Source organism: Sinocyclocheilus anshuiensis, unplaced genomic scaffold (genome assembly GCF_001515605.1).
Source record: "Sinocyclocheilus anshuiensis isolate Anshui unplaced genomic scaffold, SAMN03320099.WGS_v1.1 scaffold220, whole genome shotgun sequence".
Lineage (NCBI taxonomy): Eukaryota > Metazoa > Chordata > Actinopteri > Cypriniformes > Cyprinidae > Sinocyclocheilus > Sinocyclocheilus anshuiensis.
Genome location: NW_015554086.1, coordinates 194,454 through 216,719, shown reverse-complemented (window position 1 = coordinate 216,719; position 22,266 = coordinate 194,454). Strand labels below are relative to the sequence as shown.

The 22,266-nt window shown below is 36.8% G+C and overlaps 1 protein-coding gene across 2 annotated transcripts; it reads left to right on the top strand.

Moving 5' to 3' along the window:
* The first annotated feature begins 5,409 nt into the window (after nucleotides 1-5,409).
* Nucleotides 5,410-21,898, top strand: pcgf5b (polycomb group ring finger 5b). 2 transcript variants are annotated; one of them, XM_016461310.1, is made up of 9 exons: nucleotides 5,410-5,598; nucleotides 10,573-10,850; nucleotides 13,481-13,577; nucleotides 14,091-14,146; nucleotides 14,237-14,296; nucleotides 17,015-17,160; nucleotides 17,694-17,792; nucleotides 18,393-18,482; nucleotides 20,536-21,898. In XM_016461310.1, the coding sequence occupies exons 2-9, from the start codon at nucleotides 10,739-10,741 to the stop codon at nucleotides 20,581-20,583; spliced, it is 708 nt and encodes a 235-aa protein (XP_016316796.1). In that variant the 5' UTR covers nucleotides 5,410-5,598; nucleotides 10,573-10,738; the 3' UTR covers nucleotides 20,584-21,898. The 2 variants fall into 2 exon arrangements, with proteins under 2 accessions (XP_016316796.1, XP_016316797.1); XM_016461311.1 differs by lacking the exons at nucleotides 5,410-5,598; nucleotides 10,573-10,850 and adding an exon at nucleotides 12,631-12,692.
* The last annotated feature ends 368 nt before the right edge of the window (nucleotides 21,899-22,266 follow it).

Here is a 22,266-nt window from a genome sequence, read left to right as displayed (position 1 = left end):
GACACATAGTATTAAGATTCAAGGGTATGTAAACTTTTGAATGGAGTCATTTTTATAAATTCGGTTATTATTTTGTCTTGTGGAGTATATGTAAACATCTGTTATGTGAAAAAGCTTTTTCAGGACAGTACTAAATAAAAAATAACATGCAAAAATAAACAACAATTGTCATTATCCCTCTTATTTTGTTTAAATTATTAACATTTTGCACATTCTGCTCATTATGCATATATTTATTGTGTTATAACAGAGATTTGTGAGATTGCGATGAACTTAGATGTCTTTTAGATATTATAAATGCAGTGCTCTTTGCTGGCATTCTGCCATGCCAAACCATGCATGCAGCAGCCGCTTGCTTTAGTTAAAAATAACAGTGTTCTGTGAATGTTGATGCTTTAATAAAAAATATTTATCAGGAGTGTGTATGCTGGGATATCATAAATTTCATGGAGAAAAAAGTAATGTAACTAATTACTAATTACTTTTGAAATAAAGTAATCAGAACAGTAACGTCATTACTTTTAAAAGGAGTAATCAGTAATCAGTAATTTGATTACATTTTCAGAGTAACTTGCCCAACACTGCTCAGGACAAACAAGGGACTCATGAACAACTGTCACAAAATATAAAAACAGTCATGGATCATCCAGGAAATGACACATAGTATTAAGATTCAAGGGTATGTAAACTTTTGAATGGAGTCATTTTTATAAATTCGGTTATTATTTTGTCTTGTGGAGTATATGTAAACATCTGTTATGTGAAAAAGCTTTTTCAGGACAGTACTAAATAAAAAATAACATGCAAAAATAAACAACAATTGTCATTATCCCTCTTATTTTGTTTAAATTATTAACATTTTGCACATTCTGCAAGGGGTATGTAAACTTACGAGCACAACTTATATACTGTATACACACACACACACATCTGAGAACAATTTTCAACAAAAACCCTTTATTTTGTGGAAAACGCCATGATCATAATTAGAGAACAGCAATGATTGTAGCATGAAGAAAGATTACAACTAAAATTTCTGAAAGTTACAGCAGTCAAAAATTAGTAGGAAGTGTACAGGCCCTTGCTTTGAATAACTTCAACACATCTGTGGCCACAGGACATCACTAGTCTCTCACACTCTGCTGATGTGATCTTGGTCCACTCTTCTTCCAGTCTCTTCCACAGTTCGGTGACTGTAGTGGGTTTCTTAGTCATAACTTTGTCACCAAGGATTTTCCAGAGATTTTCAATCGGGTTTAGATCAGGACTTTTGGCTGGCCATTTTATTATTTCAATGTTTTCAGCTTCAAGGAACTGCTTTACCCATTTTGCAGTGTGACAGGGGGGCACTGTCCTGCATGAAAATTGCAGGCTGATTAGGCGATGAACACAGGGAGGGAACCGTATGTTGCCGCAGGAAGTTCTGATAAACATTTGCATTCACTCTGCCATGTAGCTGTAAAAGAGGCCCAACTCCAACCACGACACTTCCTCCTCCTTATTTACACACTTTGGGTTCAGTCTTTCCCCAGTTTGACGACAAACATAGAGTTTCCCATCGGACCCAAATTAATTAAACTTGCTTTCATCACTGAAGTGAACTTTGGACCAGTTCTCCTCTGTCCACACAACATGCTCCTCAGCAAAGGTTAGTCTAGCCTTTTGATTCTTTATGCTGATGAGAGGTTTGATCACTGCAGAGTGGGCTTTCAGTCCAAATTCTCTTAAACGTTGAGACACTGTATGCCAAGACTAAACTTACCCTGTTCAGCACTGAACTGGCAAGCAATTCCAGCTGCAGTGTTGAACCGATTGCCCATTGAGATTCTCTGCATTATCCTGTCCTTTCATGCATTTGTCTTTCGTGGACAACCAGCTTTTTTGGGGGGACTTGAATGAGTTTTTGAATGAGTGACATTGTAAAGATGCAGTATTCTAGAAATCACAGATTTGGAATGACCAACTTCTCTCGCTATGGCTGCTATTGGCCTTTATGGACAACCTGCTGTTGGAGGGTTTCAGTCACTTTAGAACGGCTCACCATCTTGCAAAATAAGTGAAAACTGGAGAGTTAGGCTGCCAGTTAAATAGGGTTTGTCAGATAATTAAGGAAATGACCACAAGGTGCCAGATTAACACCAATAACTGGAGGTATCTGAAAGTATTCTCTAATTTTGATGTGTTCTTTTTCAAATATCTCATTTAAGTTTTTTATACTGTGCTTCAGAATATACTTAACTCATGAAATATGCTTAAAAAACATCTCAGGTTACTTATGTAACCATACTATAGTCGCACCGGTAGAGACGTCATGGCTGTCGCCGGCCAACGAGTTGGTGTTTTTTCAATGTATGCTTCAGACACGGGTCACGACGAGGCGTTCCCCATAGCGACCCCTAGAGGACGCAGTTCGAAGTTCCCATGAAAGGGAACTGCACTTTTACTCCTGTTAGGAGAACTTCAAATAGGACTAAGCAGTGACCTCGAAATCTAGGAAATTGTAGGTTGTTCTCTAAATTTGATCTCCACTGTATATATTTATAAACTCTTCTGTTTGACATTTTATTTTGACAAAATATTAAATAATAACCCCATGTATTACAATTAGTATTAAATTTAAAAAAATAATGTTTCTAGAAACAACATGCCACTTGGGGCCTTCTGTGCCAATTGAGCTAATCTTACCACAAGAGTCTAATTTTATATTTTTACTTCAAAATAAAAACTTTCATTTTTACTTCACAAATCTAAAAACATTGATATGTCCACAGACACCAAAATGTTTGGTATTGAACATAATACAATGTTATAAGTCACCATTTTCCAGAGACACAAAATTTAACCAAATCTCACAAATGTTAATATTTAGATGAAATTACAAAATTAAAAATAGCGTAGCCATTCATCAAAAATGCTGACATGAGATTTTGTGCAATTTATGGTTAAGGCATCTTACCCCATCTTACCCTATATTTCCATTTTTTCATTGAAATTTTCATATTTTATTTTTACTAGCATTAATATTATTTAAAACTTTAACATATATTTAAAACATCACCTCATTATTCCAAGCATGTGTTTATTTTTCTGTTTTTTTTTTCTACATAGCATATAACATAGCCCACTGACTAGTCATTTGAGGGAAGATGTTTGTGCATGGTTTTTTCCATTTTTTCATTGAAATTTTCATATTTTATTTTTACTAGCATTAATATTATTTAAAACTTTAACATATATTTAAAACATCACCTCATTATTCCAAGCATGTGTTTATTTTTCTGTTTTTTTTTTCTACATAGCATATAACATAGCCCACTGACTAGTCATTTGAGGGAAGATGTTTGTGCATGGTTTTTTTTTTTGTTTTTTTTAGGCTAAGGAGGTTAATGTAGCATTAGCATTCATGCCGCTTCTTATTAATGCAACCCTGTCTGACATGAACTGCAAGTCACATGTTAACGGCAGGTACCTGTCTTGAATAGGTCCATAATAACGAACAGGGCTGCCTGCCACACTTGTGTCTTCATTGATAAACTGGTTCTAAACTGTTACTGGACTAGTTGGTAATTGAAAGCTGCGCCCTAGTTTGTGTCCAATCAGAGACAATCTGCCATGGAATGAATAAAACAGCAATGCGTAAACAAGAACTGGAAAGTCCTCCGCCCCCTTCCCCATATCATCTCAAATGAAAGCAGTTCCGTATTCTGTGCCGCTACTACAACCATCACTTTCAACAGCCCAAATTCGTTCAAGCCTGTTTGTAAAAATCAATGCGCATCATCAACATGGACCCATGATGTGAAGGTAAGAGATGGTCGTTACTGTCTGACTGCAGCTCTGTGTCGTTTTCACGCTCTCCCTTCATCGTAAAGTTTCGGGTGGGATGGGAATGCGGTCTCGTGTCATATATCAAGTTCGTCAGCATGTCTGTGTCTCTGTAGGATAGGCTACTAGTTGTGAGGGTAGAGCTGGTTATTTAGTGCACACTGATGAGCGATAAAACACTCGCCTCTCGTTTACGGAAAGTGACACTTGTACAAATGGCAGCAAGTTAAATCGAGTGCGGCACTGATCGCACGTTATTCGTTATTGAGGTATACGCAGCGCAGGGTTTTACAGGAAGATGACGCACAGAATGACACAGACCATGGCCAAGTAGGGATAAACCCAATAGTTTTGACTTAAAAAAAAACAATTATATTGTCGTGAGGATGTCACGATAAGCGACGTAGCTGATGAGGACCAACTACATTTGGAGTATAGATCATATATAATAAAACAACATTGGATCTGTTTGTCAACACATTTCATTTAAGTCTGATCGCAACATAAGATAAGGGACGTTATAAAACTAATGTAAAATAAGACAAAATGCTATGTTCACAGGCCCAAATTTTGTGTCGGTTGATAGCTACTTATTATACCAAATAATACGAGCCCCCCACTTTATACATGATTTTTTGTAAGGATAAAAGTAGTTACACATTTATTGAATGAGTTATATATGTCATTTTCGAAGCCGCTGTACATTAACCCAATGGTTTCGTTTTGAAGATCGTGGGCGGGGCTTAACGCGTATGTGTCATGATGCACCTGTAGACAAGTTCAAGTTTCGGAAACATTAAAGGTACACTCAATAAATATCTCTAATAGTAATATACTAACTTTCAGCAAGTGCTCTATACAAAACATAAACATAAAAGCATCTAAGAACAGCCAGACGATATGTGACCCCGGACCACAAAACCAGTCATAAGTAGCACTGATATATTTGTAGCAATAGCCAACAATACATTGTATGGGTCAAAATGATCGATTTTTCTTTTATGCAAAAAAATCATTAGAATATTAGGTAGAGATCATGTTCCATGAAGATATTTTGTAAATTTCCTACCGCATAAAAACAATTTTTGTTTAGTAATATGCTAAGAACTTCATTCGGACAACGTTAAAGGCGATTTTCTCAACATTTTGATTTTTTGCACCCTTGGATTCCAGATTTTCAAATAGTTGTATCTCGGCCAGATATCATTACCTCCTCATTCCAAACATATGTAGGCCTATGCTGGATACATTTTTTTGGTATGTTATGTTGTTCTAGGTTTTTGTACATAACACCTACATACTGATTAGTCATTTGTGGGAAGATGTTTATGGATAAGTTTATTTATTTATTTGAAGCTGAGGAGGATAATGTCAAAACATGCTGCTCTTTATTAATGCAAACCTGTCTGACATGAACTGCAAATCACATATTAGTACATACAAGTATCTGCCCTTAATCATATTAACAAACAGGGCTGCCACACGTGTGTCTTCATTGATAAACTGGTTTTAAACTGTTACTGGACTTGTTGGTAATTGAAGGCTGCGCCCTAGTTTGTGTCCAATCAGAGACAATCTGCCATGGAATGAATAAAACAGCAATGCGTAAACAAGAACTGGAAAGTCCTCCGCCCCCTTCCCCATATCATCTCAAATGAAAGCAGTTCCGTATTCTGTGCCGCTACTACAACCATCACTTTCAACAGCCCAAATTCGTTCAAGCCTGTTTGTAAAAATCAATGCGCATCATCAACATGGACCCATGATGTGAAGGTAAGAGATGGTCGTTACTGTCTGACTGCAGCTCTGTGTCGTTTTCACGCTCTCCCTTCATCGTAAAGTTTCGGGTGGGATGGGAATGCGGTCTCGTGTCATATATCAAGTTCGTCAGCATGTCTGTGTCTCTGTAGGATAGGCTACTAGTTGTGAGGGTAGAGCTGGTTATTTAGTGCACACTGATGAGCGATAAAACACTCGCCTCTCGTTTACGGAAAGTGACACTTGTACAAATGGCAGCAAGTTAAATCGAGTGCGGCACTGATCGCACGTTATTCGTTATTGAGGTATACGCAGCGCAGGGTTTTACAGGAAGATGACGCACAGAATGACACAGACCATGGCCAAGTAGGGATAAACCCAATAGTTTTGACTTAAAAAAAAACAATTATATTGTCGTGAGGATGTCACGATAAGCGACGTAGCTGATGAGGACCAACTACATTTGGAGTATAGATCATATATAATAAAACAACATTGGATCTGTTTGTCAACACATTTCATTTAAGTCTGATCGCAACATAAGATAAGGGACGTTATAAAACTAATGTAAAATAAGACAAAATGCTATGTTCACAGGCCCAAATTTTGTGTCGGTTGATAGCTACTTATTATACCAAATAATACGAGCCCCCCACTTTATACATGATTTTTTGTAAGGATAAAAGTAGTTACACATTTATTGAATGAGTTATATATGTCATTTTCGAAGCCGCTGTACATTAACCCAATGGTTTCGTTTTGAAGATCGTGGGCGGGGCTTAACGCGTATGTGTCATGATGCACCTGTAGACAAGTTCAAGTTTCGGAAACATTAAAGGTACACTCAATAAATATCTCTAATAGTAATATACTAACTTTCAGCAAGTGCTCTATACAAAACATAAACATAAAAGCATCTAAGAACAGCCAGACGATATGTGACCCCGGACCACAAAACCAGTCATAAGTAGCACTGATATATTTGTAGCAATAGCCAACAATACATTGTATGGGTCAAAATGATCGATTTTTCTTTTATGCAAAAAAATCATTAGAATATTAGGTAGAGATCATGTTCCATGAAGATATTTTGTAAATTTCCTACCGCATAAAAACAATTTTTGTTTAGTAATATGCTAAGAACTTCATTCGGACAACGTTAAAGGCGATTTTCTCAACATTTTGATTTTTTGCACCCTTGGATTCCAGATTTTCAAATAGTTGTATCTCGGCCAGATATTGTCCTATCTTAACAAACCATTCATCGATGGAAAGCTTATTTATTCATAATGAATAAATCTCAATTAAAAAAAAATTACCCTTATGACAGGTTTTGTGGTCCAGGGTCACATATGACAACAAACACAACATATTACTTTATTAAAGGCAATAGCATAGTCTAGAGCAGTGGTTTTCATTCCTGGTCCTGGGGACCTACCGCTCTGCACATTTTATGTGTCTTCCTTATTTAACACACTTGATTCAGATCATCAGTTCATCAGGTGAAAGTTCCATGCACTGAACTCAGTGCCTGCGTCCCAATGTGCATACTATCCATCCTAAATTCTATGTGATATTAGTAATTTTCAATAATATTTAGGGCAGATAGGGTGGATAGTATGCACATTGGGACACAGGGTGTGTGTCAGATAGCCTAAGAGAGACATACAAAATGTGCAGGGTGGTGGGTTTGGATTGAAAACCACTGGTCTAGAGCAGTGGTTCTCAAACCTGTCCTGGAGTACCCATTTTGTATGTCTCCCTCATCTATCACACCTGATTCAACTCATCAGCTCATTAGTGGAGACTGCAAGACCTGAAGTGGGTGTGTCACATATAGGGAAACATACAAAATGCGCAGTGCTGGGGGTACTTCATGGAGATGTTTGAGAACCACTAGTCTAGAGTGCCCCTGCGTCTCAATGTTCATACTATCCATCCTAAATAGTATGTGAGATTAGAATAAGTGTGTCCCAAAGCATAGTATATTGAAAAGAGTATGCCAAAAGTCCCCGGATGGTCTACTATTTCAGGTCGATGTTTGAAGTGTGGATCTGTGCACACTCTAATGGCTAATATTGCCCACAATCCATTGCGCTTTGTGAAGGATTCTGTCAAGAACTACAAACACGAATAAAACGCGTTAAAAAAACTACAAACATGGCAGATGTGCGCGACCGGTGGTTAGGTAGATAAAAAAACTACAAACATGGTGGATGTTCGCGACCGGTGGTTAGGTAGAGAGGCTTAGAAAAAGGGGTTTGAGTTACTAATATTCAACATTTAATCTGGTAAAAAAAATATGTATTTAATGTTATCGGTGTTATATTTAATCTGCAACAGCAATGTAAACTTTTATAAACATCCGTTTGGGCGTTTACTTTTAAATGCATCATTATGCATAAAATATGAGCAGAGTTCTCGGCATGAAAGACCCGCGAAAGACAGGCAGATCAATGTGCTACTTCTTTTCTCTCCAATACAGTAGGAAGTTAAATGAAATGCAATATGGAGAATGTTAACTGTGACAAGATGACTGACAGGCCAGTTTACAGTGACAGGGTGCGTGTATCTATGCGACAGAGCAGGGGTGCCCAAACTCGGTCCTGGAGGGCAAGTGTCCTGCAGAGTTTAGCTCTAACTTGCCTCAACACACCTGCTGGGAAGTTTATAGTATGCCTAGTAAGAGCTTGATTAGCTGGTTCAGGTGTGCCTAATTGGGGTTGAATCTAAACTCTGCAGGACATCGGCCCTCCAGGACCTAGTTTGGGCACCCCTGCGACAGAGCGTCCGTTAAAGACGCAGTTGTGTGACGTGATAGTATGTCCCAAATCTTGCCTACTCTTCTACTACACACTCAAAAGTGTGTACTTTTTCTTCACCAAAAGAGTACATACTTTAAGGGTGTAGTATAAGTAGGCACATTGAGACGCAGCATATGGATCGGTATATGTACAACAGGGATCCTCAAATCTGGCCCACAAGATCAACTTTCTTGCAGAGTTTAGCACTAACCCTAATCAAACACACCTGAGCATGCTAATCAATAATGTCTTCAGTATCATTAGAAAATCACAGGTAGGTGAGTTTGATCAGGGTTGGAGCTAAACTCTGCAGCGCATTGGCCCTCCAGTGCAAGATTTGAGGAACCCTGATGTACAATCAACCAACATAAAGACAATGAGCATGAATGGAAAAATAAAAGTCCAAACAAACAGGTTACACCACAGATCAAGGATAACGTAGTCACATACCGTGTACTAGCACAAACCACCAAATCCTGTACTGACCATTATATGTGTCATATGAGTAGTAGTAGTAGTAGTAGAAAAAGACAGAAAAAGACAGAAAAACAGACCTGAAATGAAAACAAACTGCTTCACTGTGCTTTTATAAAAATACTTCATTAGGCCAGTAGGTGTCAGTATAAAATCCAAAATCACTGGTGTTTTTGGAATGAATAAGAGTGAGCATAAACAACAGCTACAGCGTTTTACTTTCTGCAGTGCACAATAAAACCTGTGCAAAAAGTATCATGGGAGCAAAGTGTTCATCAGTTGCACCCTTGGAAATCCTTTATTCTGAAGGGCCCTTTGAAGTGGCCAGTTTTGGTACTTTAGTTAAGAATGACCCTTCAATATGGCGGCCATGATTGTTCTGACTCCAGAGTGCCCTTATGGTTAAGGCTAGAACGGATACAGCAAAAGCTACTGGGCATGTGCACATCAAAACAGCGTAATTTTTCTCACACTGTACAATAATACAGTAATTACTGTTTTTGCATTATTGTAAGGGGTAGGTTTAGAGTTAAGGTAGGTGTAGACGTTAATAAAACAATCTAATAGGTAGAACATTTAATTTATTTTTAGCTTCCGGTTTTTGCTGCATCCCTTCTAGCCACAACCCTTGACTATGGCTGAAGGTCACATGACTGTAATAATGACAACGTGGTGAATATTCATACTATATAGAACAGTGGTTCCCCATTACGGTCTGGCGACCCACCACTCTGCACTTTTTGTATGTCTGTCTAAAACACACCTGCTTCAGATCATGAGCTTGTTAGTAGAGATTTCTATGAGTGTTCCAATAGGAAGTGAGCATCCCTATGCCTTGCTCACTCCAAAGGGAAGAGCCATTGAAGTAGGGACTTTGGAGAGAGCAGGGGACATCCGTGTCATAAAGCCATTTGGAAGGCCCTTGGCGAAGGGAGCAATGAAAGACAATGTAATTTGCTTATTATCTTCACCTGGAATGTTAAAGCATTATTATTATTGCTGTTAATATGTTACAAATAAATATACATTTAATAATGAAGTTTTTAAAATATGCTTTATGTGTGTGTGTGTGTGTGTGTGTGTGTGTGTGTGTGTTCCCTCTGCTATAAAAGTTGCCATCTCTTCTTTGAACCCTGCAGGTCACATTTACCCAACGCATCTACTATTAAACATATATCTTACTTATGAAACTTATTTAAACTTAATATGAATTTTGTGTCATATATCATAACAAAACACCTTGAATTATTCTGTTCATACGTTAACCCAAACTCTCCTCCTTTAAAATCATGAGGATACCAACTTGGATTACATGACCATAAATTATAGACCATCGGACTTGTGAAAGGGCCCTTCATGGAGGGATTGAGGTGTTCACTTTCGTTTGGAATGCCCTAACAAATGGCTTCCCCTTCCAAAAGTGCCCTTTAAGGGTGCAATAGCATTTGAAATTTGCCTTGTGTCAGCCAGGACTGAAATTGAGAACCACTGATTTTTAATGGTGACTAAATAAGAAATTCAAAAGAAGTACCTACTGAGAGAGAACGATTTTAAACGCAGCCTTACTGAATGCACCTTTAACAAACAAAGATTATAGGCTAATGTTACACAAAAAGACAAAGCAATAAAAGTAAAAAAAAAATCTTTTCAACAACTTTCAGTAATTTTAACATTTTGATATAAAGCATGATTGTTTTATCCACATCCACAGGTCTGTCTTAAGGGCATGTTTAATTTTCCATGATGTCATGAAGGAAGAGAAGGTCAGGGGCCCTTCAGCAGAATACTGCAGTTGAGCCACAGAGTGGCTGAAGCTGCATTCCACTTCATCCTTACACCATCTGTTTTTCCTTCATCCCTCCTTTGGTAACTTGACAATGACATCACATAGGAAACACCTGGTGAGGGACTTAAACCATTTCATCACCTGTTATATCTGTAAAGGGTACTTGATCAAGCCCACTACTGTGACAGAGTGCCTGCACACCTGTAAGTATCTACAGTCTCTATGAGAATTTAATGAAAATTTTGATGATGATTTAGCAGTGGTTTTCAGCCGGTGGGCTCTGACCCGAAAATTATCTGTTCTAATAGTGTCACGGACAGCACGTGGAAAAAAGCAATGCTAATTTCAAGTAATAAAATGCAATTATCCATACAAAGTTAGGATAGCAGAATAAGGAAATAACTTTACATATCTGTAATTGTTAAATGTTTAATATATGAATCAATGTGTCCAACCAAACTACTGTACTTTAGTGCAGACCTACCAGTTTCACTGATACACTATTTAGACCAGTGTTTGTTGCATGTATTTAAGCTGATAAATCCCACTACTGCTGTTGTTAATGATTTTTAGGGACAATTAATTTTATAATGCTTGATTAGGCACATATGTATTTCCACAGAGAGTATATGTGAACATCAGGATCTAGTGTTAATTAATAGTCATTTCATTGTCAGGTGTAAGTGACCTACTTTCCTTTTTGCATTATATTGGTACGGCAAACCAGATGTGAAATCTCCCTCATTTTTAAGATACATGACCAACACACTGTCACTGTCATCTGTAGATCAGTCACCATGACAACAGATATTCTCCTCAAGCATCAATTTTCACACAAAATATTTTCTTAATGGAATTAGTTTGCAGTTTGTGCTTTATTGTTTGATTGCGGCATATGAAATGTACAGTAAACCATGAGAAAGTTAAATAGTAAAATGTATTATTATTTATATTATTTGATATTTATTTTAATAATTTTTTTGCTTATATTTATTGTTAATTAATGCCATAAGTAATTTCATATCTTGAATGTACTAGGCATTTGTTTTAGTATGCACTGTATTTTGTACTGCCACCTGCCCAACTTATTACACATGATGACCTGATTGTGTCGTGCATCAATGTCAGTGTGTAATATGTGTGGGCAGTGGCTATTTTTTCCCCATGCACTCACTCATGAGGTAAAGCAGTTTGAAATAGTTTGTGTGTTGATAGCTTTGTATGTGTGTATTTACAGAGCAATAAGGTAATGAGTGTTGCTACAATTTTGCCGGTGGAAAATGATAGGTGTTTTACTGGCCATGGCCAAGCAAAGCCAGCTAAAGCTTTATCTAAATGCCAGTTTGTAAGACTTGGTTTTAATTGTAGTCTGTGGTCATTCTTGCAGGGAATTTCAACTGTGAAATTTGACATAAAAAATTATTGTAATTTTAACAGTAAGAAACTGTAAAAATGTTACAGTAAAAATGTAATTGGTAAATGGGACGTTATCTTGCTATATATGGTGAAAATCTGTAATGGATACAATAGGACATCAAATATGGTAAAGCAATGCAAAATTTATAGTTTTTAGAAGTAAAAAAATAACAAGTAATTTTATTACTTATAGCAATGGTTCCCAACCCAGGTCCTGGAGGCACCCCAACACTGCACGTTTTGCTTGTCTCCTTAATCAAACACACCTGATTCAGGTCATTAGCTCATTAGTAAAGACTCCAAGACCTGACATTGGGGTGTCAGAGGCTGCGTTTACGCTTGGCATTAACATGCAACCTGTATCCGGATGTTGTCCACATACACATTGAAAAGACAAGTGTAAACGCGCTTCTGATCGGAATGTTATCTGATCAGCGTGTCCTGGTCCAGAGGTAGAAGAGGACGCATTGTGATCGGATCTCAGTGTAATCTCAACGCAATCCAGCCATCGTGTCTGCATCTGCATTTTTATACATCGTCTGCATTCGCAGGTCGACATCACGCAAAACCCCGCCCCCTCTCTCCCGAACGGTCACAAGAAAGACGGAGAACACCCATGTGGAGCGCTAGTGAGTTTGATTTGTAAAATGTCCCGCGACTGAAAATGCTTTTCAACAGAAAACCCAACACATTATGTTGACTTTGCACCGGGCCATTCTTGGCAGACTTATTTAAATATTGCGCGGGAAAGACAGATCCGATCGGTTATCCAGATAGAGATCTCAGCTGATGTCGCCAAGTGTAAACGCGCTGTGTTCTGATTGACTGATGGTCCGATCTGCTTGATCGGATCACGGTGATCGCATGTTAATGCAAAGTGTAAACGCAGCCAGAGAAAGGAGACATGCAAAATGTGCAGTATTGAGGTGCCTCCAGGACCAGGGTTGGGAACAACTGACTTATAGGACGATGCAATCATAGTCATTTTACACAAAGGTTGTTACTGTATTTTTACAGTGAAGTTGCCGCAGCTGCTGTTTTTTTGTTAACTAAATTTCACAGATTTTTACTGTTATTTCAGTATAATTTATTTATTTCTGCTTTTGTGTAAACGCGCTGTGTTCTGATTGACTGATGGTCCGATCTGCTTGATCGGATCACGGTGATCGCATGTTAATGCAAAGTGTAAACGCAGCCAGAGAAAGGAGACATGCAAAATGTGCAGTATTGAGGTGCCTCCAGGACCAGGGTTGGGAACAACTGACTTATAGGACGATGCAATCATAGTCATTTTACACAAAGGTTGTTACTGTATTTTTACAGTGAAGTTGCCACAGCTGCTGTTTTTTTGTTAACTAAATTTCACAGATTTTTACTGTTATTTAAGTATAATTTATTTATTTCTGCTTTTGTATAGGTTGTAAAAGCTGTATAGTCCAGCATTTTGAGGACAGCAATGATTGCCCAAAATGTGGTATCCAGGTTCATGAAACAAATCCCTTGGAGATGTTAAGGTAAACCACACTGGTCCATGATATCCTACTACTAATTCAAAACCTTTTCAGCAAATCTGCTTCAAGTGGTCTGGGATCAGACTCAGTGTAGCATTGTAGAGCACAGAACAATACAAGCCAAGATAAGGATTAATGAGATTATCTATTTGATTTTGAAGAAATCTGGAACTAAATCTAATAGCTTTCCCGTAATAGGTCTGAGAGATTTGTTACCCACAGTTGTCTGGTTTCGAGCAGTGTGGGGTCATAAAGTGGCAGTGAATTTGATCCTGGTTGGGAGGCATTCCAAGCAACTGCCAGACTATGTTCTGGAGCCAGAGTGTCAGCTGTGAGACTAACCCTGCACAGTATTGCCTCTCCACACCAGTGATACATCTTCACCCCAACACCAGACAGAATGATAACAAGAGCGTAGAGCAGCATTAACCTGAACCTGCTAACAGACGTGACAGCGACATTAGCATGGGTGGTGTTCTGGTAGCTCACATTTCTGTGTATTTCTTTTCTCCAAAGGCTGGACAACACTCTAGAAGAAGTCATTTTCAAACTTGTGCCTGGTCTTAGAGAAAGTATGTATTTTGCCATTTGAAGTAACTCTTGTGTCATTTATAGATACCATATATCAACTGGCGTTTAATTAACTTTTTCATTTCTTCCAGAGGAACAGCAGCAAGAGATTGAATTCTGGAGAAGAAACAAAGTGAAAGAAAGTCCTGATGGTAAATGACTCGAACAGTGAAATGATCTACAACTGCACTCACCTGATAAACATGTTAACTCAAAGCTTCACCATTTTAAAGGAATAGTTCACCTGAAAATTAAAATTGTCATTCTGTTTTCGATTCAAACCTGAAAGAAAAGTGAGAGAATTTTAGCAGAATGTTGACTCTGCTGTTTTCCATATGAAAGTGAGTGGAGACCATGAACTTCTGAAAATGACAAAAAGCATTTTAAAAATATCCCAAATAGGCTAGGGATAGAACACACAGGTTATATGAACTATTGTTATGATACATTTATGCTGTCCTTTTTGCTGCTTATAAGCTCCTGGTCAAAATTAATTTTCTTTGTATAGAAAAAAAGAACAGCAAGAAAATTCGACCTATCATCTCCTTTTGTGGTTTACAGAAGAAAGAAATATGGGTGTGGAATAGCAGAAGACTCAGTAAATAATGACAGACAGGTTTTGTCAGGTTTTGGCTGAACTATCCCTTTAATCCCACACATTAGACTCTCCTGGTTATGAGTCTTGCTATGGGCCAGGTTACTCTTCTGTATCAGCATTTAAACTTCTTTCATCAGACTTTTGGTATCACTTTTGTTCCTTATCAAGTAATGTCTTCACAGCTCAAATGAATCTACCACACTCTGTTCCACTGACCTTGACTCAGAGGTGGTGGGTATAAGATGTGAGTCATCAGTATAGATGTATCTGTGTCACTTTGCTCCCTTGACTCCAGAGAGAACTACTACAGAGTCACTCTGTACAACTGTTTTATACAATTACAACTGTAAAGATAAGCACTGAAATTTTAAAACTGATAGACTTTAATGGATATATGGCTTTGCAGAAAGCTTGACTCGTATGACCAAATTTAGACATAATGTGGCATTTTAGACAAACACCTTTTTATTTACAATAAAACAATGTAAATAAAATGTAAAGAATTGTGCTATATAAATAATTGTAAGATAAAGGCAACTTATCTAGTTAAAAGTTTTTTTTTTTTTTCTTTCAAATTTCAAATTGTCTAATTGACAAAAAAAAATCTGCCGTGGTAAAAGAAATTGTTTTATTTTTATTTTTTATTTTTTTTATTTTTTTTGCGGTTTAGGGTCTCTACCCTCAGTCAACCTTAAACACCTATTCTTAGCATTACTGCATTTCCCTCAGAGTGCCGTCAAATTAATTTTATTAAGTAACACTGGTCAGCAAGTTAGAATTTGCTCTCACAAGGATTTATGTTACAAGATGACTTAATTTCTGCCTTAAGACCAAATTGAATGATGGTGAAGACACACAAGAACATGCCGTTCATTTGTTTTTCTACATCATATCAGTAGTAAAATTACATGGCCTTATTTGTTTGGGATGCCCCATTTAGTTAAATGATGGTTTGTGTGATTTGTTGGAATGTATGAGTTTTTTTGTTTGTGTACTACAGTCTTCTTAATCTGCAGCTCTTATGCTCAATGTATGAACCAAAATGAATGACTTTCATAATACTTGGAGTCTCCAAGGCAACTTGTAAGTGTTTGCAGCTGTAAGCAGTTCTTAATGATGAGATAATTACCACATTCATGAATTTCCCAAGATCATCATTTTGAATGTTATCTATTTCATATGAAAGAAAGCCTGAGAAAAGATGCAGATGCTATTTTGCATTAGCATATCTATGAGTCTGAAATGTTCAGCTTTTGTGCCCTGCATTGTCAGGGGAACACGTAATATGGCACATATTTATTTATTTTATTTTATTTTTAAATGAAATTTATGCAATTTTCACATAAAATCCAAAGTATATTATTTTCACGTGCATTTTAAACATTTTGGGGAGTCAGAAAAATGTTAAAAATAAATAAAATAATAAAAAATAAATAAAAGTCAAGTAACATTTAGCCTATTTATATAGTGCTTTATACAATACAGATTGTGTCAAAGCAGTTTCACAGTAATAAACAAGAAATTAACACTCAAAGTTTACCCAAAAATGAAAATTCTGTCATTAATTACCCACATGTTGTTCCAAACCCATAAAAACCCAAACTCTTTCTTCATCATTAATTACCCACATGTTGTTCCAAACCCATAAAAACCCAAACCCTTTCTTCATCTTTGGAACACAAATTAAGATATTTTTGATTAAATGTGAGCGCTCTCAGACCCTGCATAGACAGCAACGCAACGGTAATGTTCCCAGGTCCAGAAACGTAGTAAGGACATCGGTAAAACAGTCCATGTGACATCAGTGGCTCAACTTCAGTTTTGCGAAGCTACGAGAATACTTTTTGAGTGCAAAGAAAACAAGAATAACATAATTTATTCAACAATTCTTCTTCCCCAAGTTACGTCTTCCGCCATTTTAGAATATCACAATACATACGCACGCTTTCCCCTAAGCGTAAACAACGCTGATTACGCAGATTACGCTCTTGGGTACGCCATTCTCCAAAATGGCAGAAGACGTAACTCATTAACACTTAATGTTGAAAAATTATTAATGTTATAAATTTAATTTCAGCTGTAAAGCAGCTTTATATTAGATAAGTGTTATTATTCGGCTCAATTTAGTTAAATGTTGATTCAGTTTAGTTAAAAAAAAAGTACAATTTAAGAAATCTGTGTGAAAGATAGATTAAACAACAGTTCAGACCTTTTGATAGTGATTTAAATGACAATCCTTTAACATGAGCAGCTCTGTTTTGTCTTTTTCCAGAGGATGGCCCTATATGTAAGAAGGCCCGAGTGGATGAAGATGATGATGTTAAAGGTGATGGAGACTACCACAGGAGTGATCCGCAAATAGCCATCTGTCTAGACTGCTTGCGTAACAATGGGCAGATGGGAGAGAACATCGTTAAGGTTACCCATCTTGAATTATCTCTCCTCCTCCTATACTTTATGTGTGCCATCCCATGTCGTCGTCTTCTTTTATCTTCTTTCTTTGTTGGTCTTGCCCCCTTATTCCTTCTAAAGGAAAGGTGATCCAGGATCAGATTTTTTTCCATCAAGATCAGTGTGTTTGACATTTTAAGATTAAAGTCGAGGCTGATCCTGATTCTTTTCTAAAGCCTAGTATCAATCAGTGTAACTCCAAAGCTCAATCATTTCTATCAGCTCCCACATTGCCAGTATCTCCTTTGTTGCAAATAATTCTTTTACTTTCATTCTTTTCAGTAATATAATGAAATATTATTACAATTAAAAATGTTTTTTTTTCTGTTTCAATGTATTTTAAAGTGTCATTTATTCCTGTGATGGCAAAAGCTGAATTTTCAGCAGCCACTACTCCAGTCTTCAGTGTCACACACAATCTTTCAGAAATCATTCTAATGTTTTGATTGAGTCGCATTTTGGAAATTTGATCAAAGTTGTTTTTTCGCCTTGTTTTCCAGGGCTTAATGAAAAAATTTATTCGATGCTCAACAAGAGTGACTGTTGGAACAATCAAGAAGTTTTTAAGTCTGAAGTTAAAGCTTCCCAGTTCTTATGAGGTAACTCCTGAATATCTTTAGTCTATGTAGGTGACCATTTTTCCTGTAAGCAAAAAAAGGCACACTCTAAAAAATGCTGGGTTATTTCAACCCAACTTTGGGTCAAATTTGGACTAACCCAACTTTTGGGTTAAAAATGTAATGTAAAATTTGACCCAAAGGTTGGGTTAGTCCATATTTGACCCAAAGTTGGGTTGAAACAACCCAGCATTTTTTAGAGTGCACCACGATTTGGTGGATATTACATATTGCCTTTCCATTTCGTTTATATTTCACATATCTATGTTATGCATTTTGCAGACACATTTATGCTAAGCCTATAGTGCATATAGTGTGATAAAACCTATATTTTTTATCAGTACATGTGTTCCCTGGTAGTCAAACTCATGACCTTGGCATACAGGAACACTCCAAATTAAATATGCTCTTCTAGGACTCAAACATGTGTCTTTTACTTCATTGCATGTGTTTCACCAATTAACCACCATCTCATGTTTATCATGTTTCTGCTGTTTATGTTGTTCTTGTTTCATGTGTTCTTGGCTGTTTTGGTCTACCATACAATGAAATTGCTCTGACAGTCACTAACTCTTTCTGCAGCTAGATGTTCTATGCAATGGTGAGATCATGGGTAAAGACCACACCATGGAGTTTATCTACATGACCCGCTGGAGGCTTCGGGGAGAAAATGTAAGCTATGAGAATACCAGTGTCTCCTTCTCTCCTCTCTTCTCATGTGTGAAATCTAAATCCTCTCATCTTTTCCACTGGGATGAGCAGTGTGGCAGACCCTATTACTCAAAGCAGGTTCATAGCAAGTTGTGTGGCTTTGCATGGTATTTACAATTTAAAGCAATAAACTTAAGACAGCCATAAAACTTTAAGGTTAATTTCAAAACAAGTCAAGTCAGTCCCACACCCCCCTCCTCAGTTGGACATGCACTTCAGAGTTAATTCTAGCATTATGATTGTCACTTTTACACAAGGCTGTCATGGAGTATGGAGCTATAAGGTCCAGGGTCAGGTCATGAATCGCTGTTGTGGTGAAGGGGGTTACAGACGCCTCACTGGGGGGTCTCTACTCTGTTTTCATACCTAAGCATATCCTCTTGCAACTCACCAGGGGTGAGGGGTCTTCATAGGGTAATGCCACATCTTAATGAGGGTCCCTGTATACCCTGTTGATAAGTGTATGACTTTCCATCAGTGTGGAAAAGCCACCACTTAGGCTCTATTTTAGTCAAAGTACAGCTCATGAACATTTAACCACATAACATTTTCTTGAGTTAAAAATGTTTTTGCCCCATGATTAAATTTAATGATTAAAATGTCAATTTTAAACAAAACAATAAATATACTATAATATAATATAATAATATTTATCAGTTGACATCCCTAGTAATTATTATTAATTAATTATGTATAATTGTTTTGGTGAATATTACATTTATCACTTAAATCTATCACACATTTAATGTATACTGTAAAATCAGAAAGACTTCCCTTATAGCTTTCCTAGATCTTGAAATTGACTTTAAATAAATTGAGAATTCAACAAGGATACACATAATCAGCTTTGGGATTCTGCCAAAAAAAGTCGCAACAATTTTTTTTTCTGACCAGCTCCTGAGGATATAAAAGCTACATGAGGTTAAAAATGAAATCCTTGTAAATTGAAGTGGCACAGAACTGGGTCAGAAAGAGCTGGCACCTTATCTCCTATTTTTCTGGTACAGTACAGAAAACTCCTTCCTTGCTTTCTATAAAAGTGTTGTTTGAGTGTACTTGAGAATGAGAATGTAACCCGTCAGTACTGCTGTGAAGATGTTCTCGCATTCTCAGTGCAGATTGAAAATGTATTCATATTTGTTTGGAACACAAAGGTTGTGGCTTTCTTGAAAAGAATAACTCAAAATATGATTCGATTACAACCATTACAACAGTGCTGCAACAGAGTTCCATATTCCATTCATTTTCTCCATAGAGAGATTGACTTTTAAAGGGACAATTCACCCAAAAATTAAAATTCTGTCATTAATTACTCACCCTCATGTCGTTCCAAACCTGTAAGACCTTCATTCATCTTCGGAACACAAATTAAGTTATTTTGGATGCATTCCGAGAGCCCTCTGACTCTCCCATAGACAGCAAGGAATAACGTAGCAAGGAGATCGATAAAATAGTCCATGTGACATCAGTGGTCCAACCGTAATTTTACGATGCTACGAGAATACTTTTAGTGTGCAAAGAAAAAAAAATACTTTATTCAACAAATCGTCTCCTCCGCGTCACCCTGTAGTGCCATTTTGGAGAGTATCACATACATAAACAACGTATGCCGTTCTGTGTCAGCAGCACCATACGTGGATACGCTGTTTACATTGTTTATGCTTTGATCTGAATGTAAACAATGTATCCGCGTACATACGTTGCATACGTGGTTTACGTATGTGATACTCTCCAAAATGGTGCTAGCAATTAATGACAGAATTTAAATTTTTGGGTGAACTATCCCTTTAACAACAATGTATAAACATTCAAGACCGATGTTCCATGAGCTCAGTGATTAAGAGAGAGTATGTCAGTTTGATTTCAACTTCAACTTTCAACTTTAATCGTTAAAGAAATACATTTCCAATAAACTTGACAATCTGTATACAAATCCATTTATGTATTTTAAGTTTGCATACTGTACCGTAAAATGTACATTGTATACTCATCTACAACATGTCTCTTTCTCCAGGCCTATCCAATGGTACTTGAATATCGACCACGCATTGACTTTGGCTAGGTTGAAATATCCTGCACTAATTTCAGCCTATCAACAGACAGCGAATTGAATGGACATCTCAAGTTCTGAAGATATACTCTACCCGTCTCTTCTGTTTAATTACTTTGGCTCACTTTATTGGATCAGTTAGTGCATAGTAGCTTGTGACACTTACTGTGTGTCACAGAGATTTGTGTGTTGTGGTTCATTTACCAAAGTGACACAAAAGTCATGTTTAAGGGCCTTTACCAGTTTGCATATGATGGCATCTCCTTTTTAAAAAAAGTCACGATGTAAAAATCTCAAGTATATGCGGCAGTGCCTTTTCCCATACACCATTTTATAAAGAGCTGTGGACAGACGTTTTATAAAGATTTCTAAAGAGGTGTTTTTGAAGAATTTTTCCTTTTTTGTTCCACAGAAGGAACAAAGTCATACAGGTTTTGAAAAACACGAGAGTGAGTAAATGATGACAGAATGTTCATATTTAGTGGTTTAATATTATAAGTCTCCTGATGTTTAAAGCTTTGGGCTGGTCCAGAGCCTCCAACATCCTCCAAGGGTTTTAAACTAGTCTGTTTTTGATTTGGCCCACTTAAGGGATTTTATTTATTATAGGCCATACTTCTGTGCTCACACAAATGTCTTTTCCTTTGAGGGTTTTGGTGACTTCTCTGCACATGTGCCTCATTTTTTACAAATAAAGGTGAAATTAACTTAGCTAAACACGTTGAGTACAGGTTTTACAATGTCATCATACTTCCCTGGCATCCTAATTGAGAAAAGAGTTGAGCTTTACTGTCATTGTGTCATTATTTTGGTTTATGGTTGACAGGCAATGAGTTAAATGAGTTCAAATGAGTTTCTCACAATTTGTACTCTTTTTTTTTTTTTTTTTTTTAATGTATTCACAAATCTCCCTAAAATTTACTTCTGTAGAATCACACAAATTCTTTTTGGAAGAAATCTTAAGCAGCAATCAAGGTCCTTTTAAAAAAAAAAGAAAAGAAAAGAAAAAAAATATTATTTTGCTATTGTTTTCACATTAAAGAAGTTGACTTTGAAGTACAACATATTGTGTTTAAGTGGAAGCCGAATGATATGTGTTTAGAATAGACTCTTGAATGTCCTTGTGCTGCAATGATCAATGTGTATTTTGGAAAGAGCCCTTGTAGATATTTTAAAAATGGAAATGTATGTTGTATGTTTAACAAACATCAAATGCTGCTTAGAATAATCTATTCTATTTTTCAATGTAAAGTCAGTGAGGTGATTCCTATAGAGATAAGAAATGTGTATATGACAGTTATTGTATTTGTGTGTCTTTGTTCAAAAGAAAAATACGCTCATGATTTATTTTTGATTTCATACATATGTCATGGTAATTAAAGCTGATAATATGACAAAAAAAACTGTTTATTATATTGCATGTGTTGCAGACAGTTCAATTCTTTCTCCCTCCTGAAAATGGTCTCATTGCACTGTGGTGGGTGCAGCAGCACTGCCTCATATTTTCTCTGTGATTTCATCTAAGGTTCATCTGCCAAGGATAGAATTTCTCTACAGCCAAACTCCATTGACTTTTCAAGTGATTCGGCTTTCATTGTTTTTGATGAGGAGAAAATGCTGCCGAAAGATAATTTGAAAAAGACATATAACCCATTCTCTCACACATTCTCTAACTTTCTCTCTCTCTCTCTCTCT